The sequence below is a fragment of the Heloderma suspectum genome, chromosome 1 (assembly GCF_057233095.1).
Source record: "Heloderma suspectum isolate Gila_16-S chromosome 1, 16-S_ref, whole genome shotgun sequence".
In the NCBI taxonomy this organism is placed as follows: Eukaryota; Metazoa; Chordata; class Lepidosauria; order Squamata; family Helodermatidae; genus Heloderma; species Heloderma suspectum.
Genome location: NC_139458.1, coordinates 247,235,940 through 247,255,940, shown reverse-complemented (window position 1 = coordinate 247,255,940; position 20,001 = coordinate 247,235,940). Strand labels below are relative to the sequence as shown.

General features: G+C 42.2%; 1 protein-coding gene across 3 annotated transcripts; it reads right to left on the bottom strand.

The window, feature by feature from the left end:
• Window positions 1-4,282: 4,282 nt before the first annotated feature.
• Window positions 4,283-20,001, bottom strand: MDH1 (malate dehydrogenase 1). 3 transcript variants are annotated; one of them, XR_014786182.1, is made up of 10 exons: window positions 19,926-20,001; window positions 11,628-11,726; window positions 10,228-10,324; window positions 8,998-9,173; window positions 7,375-7,497; window positions 7,044-7,220; window positions 6,159-6,272; window positions 5,840-6,036; window positions 5,670-5,759; window positions 4,283-4,981 (listed from the first exon to the last, which is right to left on the bottom strand). XR_014786182.1 is itself a non-coding variant. In XM_084823227.1 (9 exons), the coding sequence occupies exons 1-9, from the start codon at window positions 19,926-19,928 to the stop codon at window positions 4,862-4,864; spliced, it is 999 nt and encodes a 332-aa protein (XP_084679353.1). In that variant the 5' UTR covers window positions 19,929-20,001; the 3' UTR covers window positions 4,283-4,861. The 3 variants fall into 3 exon arrangements, 1 of the variants encoding a protein (XP_084679353.1); XM_084823227.1 differs by lacking the exon at window positions 5,840-6,036; XR_014786181.1 differs by lacking the exon at window positions 4,283-4,981 and having other exon boundaries at window positions 5,669-5,759; window positions 5,840-6,272.

Below are 20,001 nucleotides of genomic sequence, written 5' to 3'. Positions count from 1 at the left end.
AGTATTATCAACACTGACTAGCAGTGGCCCTCCAGGGTTTCAGACAGCATTTCCAGCCCTACCTAGAGATGCCAGGGATTGAACCTGGAACCTTCTGCATGCAAAGCAGGTGCCCTATGACTGAGCTATGACCCTGCCCCAATACTGCCGGGACTCAGCAACAGTCTGCCCTCCCCTGCAAAAAACACAATTGAGAAACAAGTCTAAAAACAAGCAAAAAGTGTGCTGAGTCAGCACTGAATGTTGACTGACTGTTGAGAAGGAAAGGGGAAAACCAGGTGGGAGCGTGAGTGGAATGGAGTGGCTGGAACCCTGAACAAAAGAATTTCATGCTGCTGCATGGCACCACCTGCACTTCTAAATACCAGATACTGCAGACAAACAAGAGGAGGAAACTGTTGTCCTCATACCCTACTTGGAAGCTTCCTAGGAGTATTTGACTGCCCACTATTGGAAACAGCATGTGGACTACCCAGTAAAATTGCTCAAGATAATTAAGAGTGCAATCCTATTGATTGTGCCTCTGTGGCTTGGAAGCCACCGAACTCGGAGGCTTCCAAGATTCCTATGTCCTGCTGGGCTGAAGCCACAGAGCAGGAGAAGGGGTGGTGGCGATCTTCGCCTCCCTGCCCTCCATTCTTTGCTGTTTTGCTAGATGGGTTTGCAGCCCATCTCTCCAGAGTGCATTGGAGGGGGAGGGAGGGAAGCTGGAGGAGGCTAAGGATAAATCGTACACTGGCTTCTCCAGTCTCCTCCCCTCCGCACCCTGCCCACTGGAAAGCCACCCTTTGCCCCCTCTCTGAGTTAGTTTCCAACCTTGGAGGGCAGCCAGTGCGGTTCTTTCCATGCTGGCTGCAAGAGGAGAGTGGCCGGATCTCCAACTTTCCCATCAGAGGTCAAACACAGCGCTCTAACCTCAGAGGGGGAAATCTGAACTACCCCATGGTCCCTGGGATGCTTGCTCAGGGGCCATAGGATTGCTCTCTAAATGTATACATAATAGAAGGGCTGAGTGATTCCCAACAAATCACCCAAATCAATTCCTTTTTGATACATGTACATTCAAATTCCCTTCAGATACCATTTACCCTCACCTTCCTGTCCTAGCGCGTTTGAGAGCATCAATTTTTCTCATTAAAGTGAATGGCAGTCATTCACTTAGAGAGCAATCCTATGGCCCCTAGACAGCATCTGGGGGGCCATAGGATAGTTCAGATTCCTGGATCCAACCTCAGAGCTAAGATTCTGAGCTCCTCTCCCCACCGGTGTGGAGAACTGAGCCGGCTGCCTCTCCAAGCTCACAAAAGTGACCTCAGAGAGGACAGAAAGGGGGTGGTTCTGTGGGCAGGGAGGGGACTGGGGAAGTGGGGATACAAGCTATCCTTAGCCTTCCCCAACCTCCTTCCCTCCCTCTCTGCAGAGCCCTAAGTAGGCAGGCAAAAATTCCTGTCTAGCAAAAATGCAGAGCAGGAGAAGCATGGAGGAGACAATTGCCTCTGTGCTCCTCCCGCTCTGCACAGGATACCAGTCAGCCAAGTTTGGAGGCTGACAGGCATCCAGATAGGATTGCGCCCTTAATGAGAGAAAATATTACTCTTGGAGAAACTCTTGAAGCTCAGGTTTCTGTCTTCCCAAACACTAGGACAAAATAAACAGGCTACAAGGAGGGATAAAGTTCAGGTCAAGACAAATCCTGCATCCTGTCAGCCTCCAAAACTGGGCTGCTTGACTTCTGCTGTCAGGGACGTTGGCATTAAAATATAATTCACTCCCTTCTGCCCTTCACTACTGAGAAATAAATGAAATGCCCCTCTCAGCCCCTAATTGTATCCCATCATCACTCCTTCTAACATCAAACACATCTAGGGACTGCCCACAGGATTGCAGCTAAAACTGGGCCACTGAGAAAGGGGGCGGTCTCAGCATCCTGCAGGGAACTCCTCAGTTTGCAGAAGTTCAAAAAAGTATTTAAAAATGAAATTTGAGGCACACCCCTGCCCCCCAGCTAAGCATGCTTGGTAGCCAGGGAACACCTAGTCAGCTGGAAAAGAAAGTGGGGGATGGAAATAGAATTACTTGCTGGATGTAGCCAGTGAAGAGGCATGGTAGGCAGGGTCATGGCTACCTGATAGGCTTAAAAATGCCAGCCATCAGCTAGCAGCTGGGTAGCAGTGGCAAGCCAAGAGAGAAGGAGCAGAGTTGGACGTGGGTTTTATGGGCAGGATCCAATGGTGCCCTTGCACAAGTGGACGGATTCACTGGCTCTAGTGGCCGTGATGTTGCGTTTCTAGGGGCAAGCCCTGAAACAACTAGAAGTACTCATTTCTGGAAGGGGCTGTGTGCCTGGCAGCGCTGATTGTGCACACACCAGGACAGGTAGATCTGGCTGCCTGAACAAGGGCACCATTGGATCCTGCCCTATATCTGTGTGTCTCTTCCTCCATTTCTCTCATTCCCTCCTGTCTTAAGAAAAATTAAGAGAGAGAAACTAAGCAGAAGAGACACAGATATTAGAAGGGCAGAAAACTATCTCATTATCTAAATAGGTCATTTCCTGGCTCACACTAAGAAACTATTTTTAAAACATGCCCAGGGACAGAAGTGAGGATTGATAATAAATATCAACGTATAAATCCAAGCTTTTAACTTATCAGACCCTTTCTCAGTTCAATCTCAGCTAAAGCAAAACTCAAGGAGAAGAGAAAGTTAAATATAAGGAGAGAAGAAAGCAGGAGCCACAAATAGATGTGAAGAGGAAAGGCTGGACGATTGACAAGAGGAGAAAGGGACAATGAGGGGCCTGTAGCTGTCCTGAGGGGACCAAAACTGTAGCCCACCAGCAACAGACGGTTCCTCCCTGTGAGTGGGCCCTTTAGTGCCACTCTCCAGAGAGGCAGAACTACCTCCTCGATCCTGAGCCAACAGCTCCCATAGCCACAGGCTCAGGCAACACATGCACACCAAGGATACACCGCAACAAGCGGACGCACTAATGACAAACATGGGTGTTATTAGTTGGTTATCAAGTTTGGAAGTGAAATATATTTATCCCAAAAGAAGGAAGTTGTTTATTACTGTCAAGGAGAAGGCCTCATGAGGCCAAAGCTGTGGTGGGAAAGAGTTAATTTTACCTTGCATAGTTTTAGATGGTGTTTTAGTGTAGGAAAGAGAGTGGGATCCTGCATGAAGATTTACAAGCCAGACACCTGGAGGGAGGAAGAGATGTGGGCATACCAGGATCGAAGGTGCCAGGACAGAGGCCTTATCAGGATCCCAAGGTTGTAAAACAACTTGCCCTGCCAAGAGGCCAACACAGATGGGGAGGTGTGAAAAAGCCCAGCTTATCCTCCCTGAGGAGAGGGAGGGGGATGAAAGAGCGAAGGACTGGGTTTGGAATGGGATAAAAAGAGCCCTGCAGCCACTCTTTTTTGTCTTTTGGTTTCCATCTGATCCGGGTGGAAGGTGTTGGAGCGCTGGCATTAACGAAGGATCCTACTCGGAAGTGTGAGTAGACTAGGGTTATGTAGTCTTTTCTTGTTTTAGTCTGTTTTGGGTTTCCAAACGGGAAGTTGGTATTTGGGGAAATTCTAAGTTGTACTTTGTCTTGCCTCTCTTCTCATTCCCTTACCCCTTATTAGTAAATAAACATCTACCTCAAAATCATTGCTATTTCTTTTCTGGGTCAGTGCTAAATTCAGTGGCTACCGTCTCCTCCTCTGAGAAGGGAGGGGGCTGGGGTGTGCTCACAGGCCACGCTGAGCTGGTCTGGAGGGATGGGAGGGCTGTGGATCAATGGGGGGTTGACTGGGCTCAGAGATCCGGCCTTCCTTTACAATAACTTGCTCCCAACACTTGCTATATATTAGTACAGAAGTCACCCTGAACAAGAGCACTCCTGCTAGGACATGGGAATATACTGCAACATTTTGTTGGAGGTCTCACTTGTTCCTTCCTATTATGAAATCAGAGACTGCTGGCTACCAATCTAACTTGGCGACTACCCAGAATGCATATGTTCCAGAACATCTTGTAACAGATTAAGGTCTACCCAATGACCTAAACCATTTGATTTAGCACGTGTTGTCACTATTAGAACTTGGGAAACTACTTCATCTGTTTGAGCTTGCTTTTTAGGCATTTTATTTCCTATGCATGGTTATGTCTTCAAACTATTTTGAGATGAATATTGGTTTCTTTTAAGATTTTAATAATCAATTTTCTGGTGAAGATTGTGCTTTACATACTTTAAATGTAAGGTAAAGAGAACACCACCACAAAAAAATAGGAGTGTTTACTCAACATTTAATGTAATTGCTAATAAGATTTCTTGAGAAAGAATTAGTGATGGCTAATACATAGTACATTCATCATATTCAATAACCATTTCCTATTTAGGTTTTAGTAGGAGAAAGAAATAGAGGCTCCTGGGTCCTTTCATAAACAACACTAGTTAATATAATTGTACTTGCTGAATACAATGCTAAAGCCCATCTCATAACATCACCTTTAGCACTGTATAGCTGGTTTTAGAGTAACTCAACCTGAAAGGCTGCTGCCCCTTCAGTCACAGAGGCAAAGTAGTCATATGTACTACGCAATACAAGAAGCAAACAGTAATAGATCAAGAAGATTTGGTCAAGTCTGCAAACTACATTTGAAATTTGTTGTGCAATCATCTCATTACTAAGAACACTCAATAGCAGGCACAGATGTACCAATAAAGCAGGTAATTAATGGACTGCTATAAGGAAAAAACAGCTGGCCGATACAATAACAACATTCAATGTAGAATTTGGAGATAACTTTTAGACTCCTCAGTGTTTAAGCCTTCTCCCGCATCTTGATCAGCACCTAGTCATGCTCAGGTCAGAAACTTCACAGCAGTCTCCTTCTCCTCAGTTAATTCCTTAGCAGTTCCATCCATCTTCTCACGAGAGAAATCATTAATAGGAAGCCCTTCAACAAACTTCCATGTTTTATCCTGTGAAGAATACATTGGTAAGACTAAACCACATCAAAAATTAACTCTGCAATGTTATACTATAAACGTGCAATCAATGCATTGATTAGTTCAAGCCTAGCTTGAGGAGACTAGCTTGGATATTAGCTAAAGGGCATAATACCACAGACTTTATTAAACTAGTTTGTCATTCCCTCTCCCCAGAGAGCTGTGGGGTGTTTTTTTTAGGGGGGGGATTCTAGGGACCCAACAAACAATTCTTCACCCTCTCATCAAATTAGAACCCCAAGGGTTCTTTGGGGCAAACCTCTGAATGTTGAACTGCTATAAAACCAATGTAAAGTGTTGCATAATCTAAGACTTGAAAGCACATCCTGTGCTTGCAGTTGTATCCAACATCTTACATGTTTTAGGGATAGTATTTGAACTGCTGTTATCATTCCACAGAAATCTTTAATGTGCAGAGTGCTTTATAATTGCCTTGCTCACATTAGCCTCAGGAGTTCACCTTACTCAATGCAGATTTATAGGCATTGTTATTTTGCTGTAAAATCCTGAAGGGGACTCCAAGCTACAAGTCCTACCCAAGCATGAAGAAGGACACTAGATATTGTCCATGACATCAGTATTAAAACCAGTGAATATGAGATTTACATAGTGTCACATTTCATCAGAGGTGTTTCAAAAATTGCATACTTTTCTTACATACCTTTATTACAACAGGAAATGAATAGATCAAATCTTCAGGGATAGCATAGGAATTTCCATCAGAAATAACACCCATGGAAACAAATTCGCCCTACGTAAAGGAAACAAAATAATTAGTGTCGTGCTCATGCCCAAATCAGTAATTCGCATTGCAATACAGTCTTTCCCAACCTGGTGCCCTCCAAATGTGTTGGGGAACGCTGGGAGTCCAATCAGCCAGGTTGGGGATGGATGTTGTAATGCTCTGTGTGAAAATATATTTCAGAGGGAAGGTTCTGCGACTTGCTACATTTCATTCTATTCCATGGAGATCAAATAATTTCCTCTTTAACAATTATGATCACTTATCACATTTGTGTCCCACTCTTCTGCAAGATGTTAATGAAAAGATATACAGGATTATCAGTTTTGCGCCTAATATACACTGAGCGAACATCTCTGCATAGCCATTATCAAGACAAATATCTTCATGGGCCATGGCAAGACTTACCTCGGGAGTGCCAAACCAGATGTCTCTCATATGATCACAGATAGCTTTGGCTGCCGACATTGCACTTGAGAGCTTTCTGGCTTTAATAACAGCTGCCCCCCGCTGCTGAACAGTCTGTATTATTGACAGATGGAAATGACTGAATTATGTGTACGTACTGCTATAATTATTAAGCATTTTAGAAAGTCCAAGACTAGATGTTCTCTCTAGTTATGGGCAAAAATCTTCCCAATATATCATGAATTGTAGTATTTTAAGTCACAAGAACAGTACTAAACTTAGGTTGAATGTAGTCAGATATAATAAGTATGAACTAGGATACGGTAGAGCTCAGTTGCAGAGAAGCCATCTTAACACCATGAAACATTGCCATTTACCCATAAACCGCTGCCTGGAACTAGCAGGCAAGAGCAGCTTTGAGCTAGTTCAGATTGCAAAAATTCAGGGCAGAACTACAAGTAGTCTGGTTCTAGCCTTGTCAGATTTATTGCTCAACCCACTTTGCATTCTTTGCATTACTCAACCCGTTTCGCAACGTATCTTCTTCCCAAATCAGTGTAGCTACGATACCTGTATTCCATTAACTATTATCAGAAAGCATATGAAATTATTTAACTCAAACACAAGTAGATTTTCTTCCATCTTACTCGATGGAGTCCTCCTTTGCTTAAGTTACATGCAAAATGTCCATAATGTAGAGGATACACCACATTCATTGCTGTTCTTCATAATAAGTCAGCAATGGTCCTGATTTATAAAAATATTATGATGACTTATAATAGTGGTCTTCTCATGCTGGAACATTTGCTACTCCTGTTATGTAGCTGTGATAAACTGACAACAACCGAGAAAATTAAAAAAAAAAAAATCCAAGTCATAACTTACTGTAATGAAGTCACCTTTCAGCCAGTTATCATTTTTCACAGCTTCATAAACTCCAACATCTTTCCCTTGCACTTTCACCTTGGCATGGTTAACATCTGGATATTGAGTAGAGGAGTGATTACCCCAGATGATAACATTCTTCACATCCTTAGCAGTTACGCCAACTTTTAGAGCAATCTAGTTGATTGAGGAAGGAAGAAAATGTCAATATTGGCTTGATAATTTCAAATATTCCAATGTCTTTTTTTAATCAAATGCACTGCTTTCAACAAGACAGTTTACATTAGAGAACATGAAGAGTGCCTTCTGGAACCTAGAAGACCGTTCCTACCTGTGCTTTAGCTCTGTTGTGATCCAGACGAGTTAAACAGCTGAAATTCTCCTTTGGTATGGATGGAGCAGACTTTGAAGTAATCAGGCAATTGGTATTTGCTGGATTGCCTACCACAAGAACCTGGAAAGGAGAGAAAGGAAAGTTAGACTTATTTACAGTCAGGCTGTTGAATGATCAACCAAAGTTCTTTCATCATATGCATATTTAAATAGGATGAATGGCAAACTACTAAAACTAGAATAAAGGAGAAGTCCAGGCCGTGATAGGCTCCTGAGGGGACCATAAGCGGCCTGAGAGAACTGTCCTCTGATGTTTGTTAACATTTTTGGTTTTTTGGTAACATTTGCTTCCTGTTTCTGCATTTAAAAATTGTAAACCGCCTTGGGTTCCTTGGCAGAAAGTCAGTACAGAAATGTATTAAATAATAACCTGCAATCAGCTCCCAATGTTTTTTTTAATAAGTAGCTTTTGAAATATTTTCAATTTTCATTTGTTATTACAGCAATACACCAGAACACAAAAAGTATGCCCTTAATTTTTAGCCTCAGCAATTAGAACTACACAAGAGTGGGGCAAGACTCCAATCTTGTTCAACCTCATACACTTTTTCAGACCTCTGAGGAAAGACTAAAACAAATTTTAAAAGAAAAGTTAATCTATATTATAAGAACGATGGCATCTCATGCATCTTCCACCTCAACTGAAACAAGGCTCATTTCCTAAACTGGTTAGCCACTTAACACAAACAGACACGCAACTAGTGTCATGTATATTGGGCAATATATTTCAGCAAAAAATCATTTTTTTTCTTTTTTAGAGATTTAAGTAGCAAAGAACTTCACTTTCAGTTACAGAAATGGCAACTTTGTTACTGTAATATAATTATATGTATAGAGCATTTTCCATGTCCAATGCACTCCACATACACAATCACAGCAATGCTTACAAAAATCCTGTAAGGCAGGCCATAATTACAATCTCTATATTATAGATGGGCACGAGAGTAGCTGATTGAACCAATAGCCTCTTGCATTACAGCTCATCATGTGAAGTACTAGTTCCCCTCTACTCAGCACTGGTTAGGCCTCATCTGGAGTACTGTGTCCAGTTCTGGGCACCACACTTTAAGAAGGATGCAGACAAACTAGAGACAGTTCAGAGGAGGGTAATGAAGATGATCAGGGGACTGGAAACAAAGCCCTATGAGGAGAGACTGAAAGAACTGGGCATGTTTCGCCTTGGGAAGACTGAGGGGAGATATGATAGCGCTCTTCAAGTACTTGAAAGGTTGTCACAGGGAGGAAGGCCAGGATCATTTCTCAGTCATCCCAGAGTGCAAGACACGGAATCATGGGCTCAAGTTACAGGAAGCCAGATTCCGGCTGAACATCAGGAAAAGCTTCCTGTTAGAGCAATATGACAATGGAACCAATTACCTAGGGAGGTAGTGCGCTCTCCCATACTGGAGGCATTCAAGATGAGGCTGGACAGCCATCTGACAGGGATGCTCTGACTTGGATTCCTGCATTGAGCAGGGGGTTGGACTCGATGGTCTTACAGGCCCCTTCTAACCCTACTATTCTATGATTCTACCCACTACATGACATTAGCTATATTCACCTTAACAGTCTTCTTTGCATACTTGTCCAATGCTGTACCTTGGGACTTAAAAATTTTCACATTTGCCTTGAGTAGATCTTTCCGTTCCATACCCTCTTTCCTTGGCATGGAGCCAACCAGGATGGCTATGTCTATGTCTTTGAATGCAACATCTTCTTTGTCAGTTGAAATTACCTCTAAGCAGAGACGAAGAAACCAACAATTATATTTGAAAGATGAGTTCATGCCAATATCTTGATGACTTATATTTGATCATAGCTCTGATCAATATCCCCACGTAAATCAAAAAGATCTGGTACTGTTTATATTCAAGTGCCAATTTATCGTTTCCTAGGCAAATGCTTCAGCCTATGGAAAGACAGGAAATATATTGATGCATTGAACTGAAGCGAGTTAGCTTCACGGCTTTCATTATCTGATCTGAACTCATCACCACCAGCAGCCATCCCAGCAGGCTGTATGGAGGGAGATGAGAGGGAGAGGAGGGCCATTCCACTAGGCCTGCTGAAAGCATTGTTTTCCCCTCTTCCCTCCCCATTTCATTTTCCTTGTGTATTGCGTCTTTTATATTGTAAGCCTACCGTCTTGTTGAATTGATAAGCCACTCTGGGAGCCTTTCTGGCTGAGGAGCAGCATAAAAATATTTCAAATAAATATCTAAGCTTTCTTTGATACACATTAAAACGCAACTCTTTGTTTCGCCTAACTTCTTTCAAGGACACAGGAAATAATGGTTTAGTGCCAGTTAATTGGTTTCGCATAACCCAAGTCTTCACCACTGAAATGAACTGCACTACACTACAGTGCAGTGATTCACTACACTGAATCAGCCTGAAACAAGTTTCTTCTCAATTAGCCTTCTTTTTAACTGGCACAAATAGTTCATTCACGAAAATCTGTGAGGGCACTACTAGACAAACCCCATCAGTGCAGCCATGCCCTTTTAAGTTCTTTTCTTCCACTGCTACAGACTACGCCTCCCACAGTTTGCTTCTGTTGGGCTTTTAAGCTTGGTACTCCATTCCTTATTCAAGCCAACATCTTTCCAGTTTACAAAATGGCTGCATGATCCTCATACGTCCTGCCATAATGTCCACAACATTGAACAATGCTGCAAAACTGGCACTGTCTCTTGCATTGGCCCGATGGTCTATACACACCAAACCTAAGGATCTGCAGAGAAAGTACATTTTAGGATCAGACCACAAGATCAGTTTGATTGGTTGTCACCTCTTAACAGAGGATGAGCGCAGTCTTGCAATTCCATAAGTACACCATCCAGTACATTCATCATGGGAGTGATATCCAACAGCACAAGAACAAGAGGCTGTAAAACAATAAAAATTGTGTAAGGGTGCAATCCCATGGCTGCTAGACAGTTGCTAGATGGCCATAAGATTGGTCGGTTTCCGGGAACCGACCTCAGAGCCCGTGATCCCAGAGAACCGCCTCCCTGCCCACTCCCCCGCCACACTGTAGGTGGCACAGATCGTCCCTGGGCTCGTGTAATGGTCCCAGGCATGTAACCAAGCCACCTGTAGTTTTAGAGGGGGCTAGAAATCCATAATGCTTTGCTTAGGTTCATTACTGGTGCAATTTCCTTGCTAGTGGGCCTCTGAGCATGTGAGATGAGTCAAAGGTCAATAGAGCGGCCTCAGCACATTCCATACTAACAAACTGGAGTGTCTTATCAAGATGTGCCTGGGAAGTCAAGCTTGTTTGCCCTAAAGCTACTGGTGTCTGTGCTGGGAAAGTTGTAGATGAATGCTAAATAACGCTTGCTGTTGTCATGCTGCCTCACTGCTAACATGTATGGTATAAAAGCCATTTTACCCCATGGCTCTGGGTTCAGAGAAGCTGTCTGATCCAACCATTGGGTACGCCGGTGTGCTGTAAGTTACTCAATAAAGTACTCCTTGTAAGTAAACCTGGATCTGATTTATCACTATCTTGGCACCTCTAAATTAAGAGGCTTACTGCAGGGACAATACAGCTCATAAGAGCAATGCAGAGTGGGGCAAAAGGGGGTGTTCCCGGGGGCGGGGAGTGTGGAAGTGCCAGTATGACGCTTCCTATACATTGTCCAGCCTCCCCACCCCGCGCTTCAACTTCCAGTGGCTAGCCATGAATGCAGGGTGGCTGGAGTACGGAGGAGAGGATCCCCTCTGCACTCCTCCCGCCATGCATTGGATAGGCGGTCCCCTCCAAGTTTGGAGGCAGCCATCTATCCCGAAAGGATTGTTCCCTCCATTAGCTGGATATACAAACATCTGGCAAGATCAAACAGATTATATGCAAGATCAGGCTGACTACATTCCTTTCATTTTGTAGTCAGAACTCTATGGATCACCACATTCATTAAGTACAAAATATATACAAGACTAATCTATAACTCTCTACCCTACAATTTTACCAGAAATATATCCAGCAAGCAGCACAGTAATAGAAACTGTATTTCCTCATAATGGAACTTCATACCCCTCTAAAAGTTAGTCCTTCTAAGAAATTAAAGCCAGCTGAGTAGGATTCAATAATGCCTTATCCTTGCTATGAGGTCTTACACCAACTGCAGAGTTGACCTTCAGGTTCTTTACAGCTTGCAAGTATGTTGTAATTCTTTTATCCATTACCTGATCCTGGCCAAAGACATCACCCTTAGCAATGCTGTAGAGTAGAGAATATGCAATCTGTCCAGCAGCGCCAGTCACTAGGACTTTGATTGGTTGGGACTGCAAAAGAAAGGGTATTTGCACATGTCACATTTGCACACTAGATAACACATTTTCTCTTGTTAATTAAGTATGTACAGTGTTCTTTCTGTAGCATGAAATTTGTAATGGTTATTGGTTAGGATATATCTTTTCAGAAAGGCTATTACAAGAGCCATCTCCTAGTGTAGTCAAAAGGGCAAGTTCTGCTCAGCAGACTTCCACGAAGCAATTGTAATAATTTAGTCCTAGGATAGCCAAGACTTGTTGTTTTAAAATTATAAATGGAATGAAAAAGTTCAAAGTAGAAAGCTCCCACCCAGTATACAGGGATCTCCTAGATGTTGGGATTTCATACTAGTCTAAACTCAAGCTGTTTTAAAGAACTACAGCATTTTAGAGGAAGCCCAGTTAATTTACAGGAGTTAAAAAACTGGGAGATTTTTTTTTTAACTTACAGTCATTATAAAGTAAGACAAGGGGGGGGGGGAGATAAGTAGTCTTCTATTGTCCAGAAATGGCCCAAAATTGGCATGTCCTAGACCAGGGTGAGCAAACGGTAGATTGGGATCTACTAGTAAATCTCTGGATGATTTCCAGTAGATAGGCAGGGGGTTCCTACTCTCAATTGTTTTAACAGTGACAACAAAAAGTTAAGATTTCTGGTGGAAATAAAGGAGTGAATTTATGTGTGAAAGGATTACAAGCTCAGTTCTGATACCAAAACAAATTCCTGGGCTGATCAGGAATGCTCAGAGGCACCCTGCTCTCCTGCCCACCACTATTTTGTACCTGGTAGACACCAGGGTTTTGGTTTGTAAAAAAGTCCTAGTACATGTAGCAAGCCTGATGTTTGCCCAGCCCTATCATAGGTAGAACAGAAACTGCCTCAGAATTTGGCTCTGTGTGATGGAAAAATACAGAAAGAGGTACTTTGGCATCTACAGTTAAATGTCTAACTGTAGGCAGTAAGACAGGGAAGTGATACACTGCTGCAGAGGATGTGTGTATATATGTAACAGGGCTAATACGGTTCCATTTTTAACATTGATGAACTTAGGGTTGTCTTTTTAAAAAGGTATTAGTTATACCCATATAAGAAAGGCAACATACAGGCATTTGGGTCAGTTCATCATTACCAAATGCAGGCCATCCTTCAGAGCTGCTCAGCTATATCAAAGCAGGAGAGATTTAAGCTTAGAACAGCAGTTAGATTAAAATGCTTGAACAAAATAATTAAGACGGCATCATTATAAACAAGATTCAGTTTTCAACCACGCAAACCCTCCCTGCTTGTTACATTATTTGTGATAGACTATTTTCATTTAGAAAGACAATGCTTCTTTTAGCAGGCTTTGCTACGTAATATAACATAACATAACATTGGATGGCAGATGTTTGAAGCCAATATGAGCTACAGTCATCCTTAAAAGATTTTCTTCCCAATTAAGAGAATTTAAATAACTGGGGGAATAGTCACAATGCCTCTAAACAGGATTGGAGAGAGAAATACAAGTTCATGTATACATTATGATTCATTACTAGTAAACAATCTATAGTTGATGAAAGCAATTATGGGAAGAGGGGCTTAGATAGGTTAATTGATGCTAATAGTATTTATTTAGGGCGCAATACGATGGTCCCTGGAGAGTGTCCCAGGGACTATAGGATTTTTTGGATTCCCCCTCCCAAAGACACTACTGTAACTTTGGGAGGGGGACTACACAATCTGATCCCTCCTGCTACCCCCTCACAGCCACTGTGGAAAGAACCACAGTACCTGCTTTCTGAGGCCACAAAACCATCCTTGGAGGACCTCATAGGGGTCAAAAAAGGGGTGTTCCAATGGGGAGTCATCCTTAAAAGGGGAGAGGCCTGGATACAAAAAATCCTATGGCCTCTCCAGCCCTAGCCCTGAACCTTCTCCCCTTTAGATGGGCTCAAAGGCCTGCCTGGGGGTGGGGAGGACAGAGAGGCAAAAATCACCTCCCTTGCTCCTCCCATTCTGCCAGCAGGAGGCCAACAGGGTATAGGAATCTCAGAAGCCCCCGAGATCAGAGGCTTCCGAGCCTCCAAGATCTAATGGGTGTCAACCTTATTTATTACATTTATATCCCACCTTTCCTCCAAGGAGGCGTGCATGGTCCTCCTCCTCTCCATTTTATCCTTATCTCTGGTCTATATATCAGAGGGGGTTTTATTTGCTTTTAAAATCCTACATAAGAAGAGTCATGCTGGATCAGACCAAGGGTCCATCTAGTCCAGTATTCTGTTCACACAGTAGCCAACCAGCTGCCCACAGGAAACCCATACGCAGGACATGAGTGCAACAGCACCATCCTGCCCACGTTCCCCAGCAACTGGTGTACATAGGCATACTGCCTCTGATACTGGAGGTAGCATTAGAAGAATGGTGGAGAACGTTCTGGGATATAATATTAATGAAGAAAATTACATAATTATAACAAACTCTGTGAAGGACCAAAAGCACTCGAGACATCACTTATATTGTCTATTTGATTAAGAGAAATCTGTGTGAAGATATAGAACAAATACTGGACATTATCTAAGGCAAGATAAATGTGTGACTGAACACATGTTTAAGTAGTCTGGCCTTGATTTGATTTTTATTTGCATTTTATGAAATATTTAATAGGTTTTGTAAAACCATGTAAATAAATTGCATACTAATACATAAACATTTAAAGTGACATAATCTAAAGCTGCAACTATAAAATAATGCTTATGGTCATGTTCACATCAAGCAAGGGTGATGAGTTGAACTTTTCTATTTAAAGAATAGAAAATATTATGTGGAGAATAATATTGTGGCCACTCCTTCAAGATAAGTTTACTGCATATTAACAAACTTGGAGGCTTGCCTTCCTTGCATTGCTGAATGACCCATGTGGAAAAAGGAGCCCAAAGCCTGTTGGCAAGAGTCTCTAATCATCCTGGTCTGAACAAGAGGAGCAGAACCTCCCAGTCCAGACATTATGCATCTGAAATTAGGTCATGTAGACAGGAATCTACAGTAAACATTGCACTTCTGAATACTGCTACAAGGATGTTGAATAAATTGCCTATTTTCTCCAATCCTCCCTGCACCTTTGTTAGTGGAAATGCTGCTGGAATGAGTTTTGCACTCAGCAGTCATATCATGTAAAATTAAATAAATAAATAAATATCAAAGATACTCGTGAGATTTTAGTTGAGGCAATATTTGTGAGATAGTGCAACTATAAGGACAAAACCTGCAGCTTTAGAGAGAGATATAGAGGTACAAGGGAAAAGGAGGATAAACATGGTAAAAACAGGAAATAGGAGCTTGGATAACATAGGACATCTTGGATAACATAGGTAACGCAGGAAGTTTACAGAAAAAATGGTTCCTGTCCTCTCCTCCCCGCTGCAGTCACCTGCATCCCTGAAAAGCCTCTCCAGAGGGTCAAGGGCCCCTCTTGAACAGTGTGGGATGGGGCACTGAGGTTCCTGATGCAGCAGGAATTGCCCCCAAATTGGGTATAGTCTAGTGGAGAGGAGGGGATGGGAAACATTCCTTCACTCCACTTCATTCTTATCACCTTAGGATCCAAGCCAATGTGTATTTGGTAAATGATATATGCCAGTATTTGAAAGAGAAAATTTGAAACACCACTGATATTTCTGCACTAATTGCAAAACATATTTACAAAAGAAGTTTGAATTTTCTTGAGATCTGAAGTGTTTTCTTCATTTGTCCTAATTTCCTTAATTTGGAATTTGGAAATGCGCAGCATAGTTGAGATCTACATATACAAGCAATGTCATCTTGTCTCAGAGCTACCTTATGATAGCCGGCAGTAGAGAATTACAATTATTTAGTAAAATTTAACCTGTATTACCCAATTTCTCTTAAGGTGGATCACATCCTAATGATGATGCAAATCTGCCAGGAACTATGAATTAGTTGAGTTATACCAATATATAAACAGGATGTATGAGAATGGGGTGTGTATAGTCATCATCTAGGGGCACAAAGGGGCACCATAATTTACTTAGCTTAAATGCAAAGAAACACTGAATAGACAACTTCTGCATCCTAAAAGATCTTTGAGACTTTCCCCCCTGAGACGTGTGTAGTTGTGTATGGTTTTCTGAGAGGAGGAGGAAGAAACTGGAAAAGATGGAGAAAGTGCCAGGGGAAGAGAGGTAGATGAAAGGACACAGGGAACAGCTGGTAGCTGTGGTTAAGGGAAGTATTCCCACCTCCTAACTATCACTATCCAAATCCTCTGCTGTGTTTTTAGAAAAAAACTGCCAACGTATTTTCACATACCCCTGCAGCCACATGGACTTGAAACTTTCCTTAAAAAATGACTGAAAACAGGAATTCCCAATTATGAAAGATCCTTCATTAAAAGGCACAAACTGCGGGGGGGGGGGGGGAGTTGAGGCTATGAAAATTTCCAGAGCCCCAGAGTTAAAACCTCAAGCAGAGTTCAAAACTGGGATGTGTATTATTGTTATTTTTTAAATTGGGATTTTAATCACTAAAATTGGGAAGAGGACAAAGTTTGTGCATGTAGAAGTAAAAAGGATTTTGCAAGGTTTACAGTACAGGCTGCATTACAGTGGGTGAACTATATTCTGCCTTCTTTCTTACACTTGGAGGTGCACATGTCCCAAGATGGGCCATTTGCTACATAACAGCTTACATGTCAATATACAAAGAAATGGTTTAAAACTCAAATCTGATTTCCAAGACCAAATTAAGTTCAAAATACTCTCATGCACAGATACAGGAAGCATTAGGAATACTATGTGGCATATTCCCTGGATGTCATTGCATAAGATTATAGTTGCCTAGCACAGTGGTCTCCAAACTTTTTTGATTGCGCACCCTTATCAGTAAAACTCTTTTGGGAATACACCCCCAATATGTATTTATTTATAAATGATATGCGTGTATTACTGTACTAATATTATGTACATTATAAAAGATACACAAAAAATAGAAGGATGAGATAAAGATGAAATAAACAATATTTTTAAAATAATTAATTATTTATTAATGGTACAAAACCCCTTTTTGTTCTCACTAAAAAATATTAATAATAATATTTTTAGTGAGAGCAATGTGATTGAATATGCTTCATTATTTTTGAAAATCTTGGTTTAATTTTGTGATACAGTGATTTGAAGGTCTGGTTCTAAGTTCAGTTTATTTCGACACTTGGTTTTAACAGCTGTCATAACTGAAAAAGACACCTCACAAAGATACGTAGATCCAAATGGAAGTAGATCTTGACTATGCTTACTAAATCATGATACTCATTTTTCAGTCCCATTCACTAATTATGCAAAAGTTTTTGTTGAAATTCAGCTACTAAATTTCCATTTTCCCTGATGTCAATCAGCTGTGCTTGCAAACTAATCGGAAGGTGTTGCATTTTTGTATTTTTAACAAATGGGTTCAAAACCCACTGAAAATCTTCATTTGGAAGATTTTTAAACAGGTTCAAAAATTCAGTTTCCAAGTTTTTTAAGTGTGCAGATATGAGAGTTTTTATAGGTGACACACATCATTTTCGGCAACAAAATCACATACCGATGGAAACGTTTCCAAATACCCATTTTCAGAATGCTCTCTCCATAGCATGAGTTTCTTTCGAAGTTACTTTCCCGCTCATTGTTAAAACGACACCTTTACCTTGAAGGGACAGATTAAAGGGACGACCCTATGCATGTTTAGACAGTGAAAAGGCCTACAACTCCCATGCTGGGAGTTGTAGGCCTTTTCTCTGTCTAAACATGCATAGGATTGCACCCTAAGTGTGTTTATTTTTTCAAAAATATCTGATAGGTAGCATACTATTGACAGCCACATGACATCACAGAAAAGGTCAGCAATTTTGGAACGAATTTGCTCTCCTTCGGCAGGATGGCAGCTGCTCCAGTGCTGTGGCTGAGCATACAACTGCGCTTTCCTGTGCAGAGACATGCGCAGTTATTCTCGGTGGCTGTGGCAGAGGCAGGATAGGACTGGAGCCAAGACAGAAATGCCATAGAGCTTCCCTCTCAGCTCATGTCCCATCCTGCTCCCTCCACCACTGCCATCATTGCACACAACGGCAGCTCATCGGGGCAGCAGGAGGCAGCTCAATTATGAGCCTGTCACACATCCCAATGGATCATCTTGCACACCCCACTTTGGAGACCACTGGCCTAGCAGATATATGCAAGGATTAGCCTTATGGACCAATTCTAGATGGAACAGCATAAAGCAATAGTGTAATCCTAACAACACTGGGACTCATTTATGCGCTGCTACATTATTACAGAAGCTCACAGGATCAGGCAGTTAAGACTGTGCAGTCTGTGATACAAGCAGCTGGGCACAAAGAATATGCACTGGACAAGGATAATGTGCTGTACCACCATGTTACAAATTCCAGAAACACCTAGTGGCACAAAAGATCCTGAATACAGAAATCATTAGTTTTTAATCCACAACACAATCCTTGTACTACACTGGGAAAATATTGGTTTACTGTAACTAGTAGAGAATAAAAGAAATGGTATCATTAACAAACCACCAGCTAAAGCAGCAGTGTTTCATGCTAGCTGTTGGCTGCAACCATTTCCCTTGATCTTCAACACACCATTTAATCCTGATGATGTCAGACCAAAGGGCATATTCCTCAGTAAAAGCAGTTGTAGCATAAGGAGTACAACTCAGTGACATTAGATTACACAAGTTAGTAATACCTATTTTGAGAAAGAAGTCAAGTCATTGCAGATAATATTCCTGCCTATTACCTACAAGTTGCAGGCCACAAGGCAAAGGTGTGTCTTACTGAGCACCTCTCTTGTCCTCCCAGTGAGGGAGCATTTGTATGCTCACATACTGCTACCCAGAGGAATTTGCAAATTATTAACAGCATAACATAGGCAGTACCTGATTAATATGTAGTGGCAATTTAAGTCACATATTTTATTGGAAAGTGTAAAATTTCAAGATGTTGAGACTATAGTCCTGACAAGAATTTGGAAATATGTGCCTACTTGAACAGCACCTTGAAAGTCATAAGACATTCCAGCAATATCACCAGGTCACACATTCCAGCAATGTGCAAGATGACAAATGAGGCACTGTCACTGGGCAAGCCTGGCAGCTCCTTCTGCAGCTATCCCCTCAAATGCCATATCAAAATGCCCTAGTTGTTAATGATAATCAGCACCCTCTAGTTTGAGTCAAAGTCCTCACCTCACTCAAATTTTTGGAGGCTACCTATCTACCTCTTCCCTCCAACTGGCACAAGCAGGAGGAGACTCCATTCTAATTTTTAAAAGACTGGTACTGCAGGATAGCAAAGAGTGAGGAGCTGATAGACCTTACCTTTCATGTCCACAGAGGCTCCAGACAGCACTTGTCACAAAAGCCAAATAACCTAACCCCAATAAGTTTTCAATTTCTTACATGTCTACTCTGGCAGAGTTGCCGTATTGGGAACTGGCAACTCAGGGCTTACTTTGTTTCATCCGGATTCTCATGCATTAACAATGGAACTTCTATCACTCAAAAGATTCCCTCCTTAATTATAGTGGGGTTCATCACTCAACACCACTCACCAGCATTTCCCAGCCCTTTCCAACCTCCCCAGCCCATGCTGGGAGTGTATTTTTCCAGAAAATTCTCTTTCAGACAAGGGCTGCCATCGCCCACCCTCTGCCTCTTTGATCAACGTGTCTCAGCCAGTGAATTCTGAGCGTGTGGTAATTAAAAAAAAAAAAAATGAAATCCAAAAGCCCCAATCCGACTCCTTCTGATTTTGACCAAATCACCCCCCTTGCCCCGAGTAGCTTTCTCAACAGAATAGCTAAGGTAGGCATCATCAGAGTTAATGGGGCCTGGGTCCCCTCGCCCCCTGCTGTAATTCGAGTACTGAGCCCTCAACTACTTCACTTTAGGCTGATACAGATGGAGAAAATTCGCAGTTTCTCCCACTTCCACAGCCCCTCGCTCCAAATACAGGGTAACTACCAGCGGGAACAGCACTGATTACACACCCCTTCCCCACCCTCTGGGCCCATCTTATTCCTTCCTGGGGGAATTTATAAAAATTTGCCCTTCCCTCTTATTGAGGCTTAGACGCTCCACGCCGTCGGCCCAGAATCCCGCTAGAAGTTGCACGACATCCCGCTGCGTAAAGTCATGCCGAGCTCAGCTTCACTAACCATGGCAATAAAGGGGAAGCGACGGGTCCCACTCCTGGAGGTCACCTCTACCCGCAGTCACAGCCACAGCAAAGAG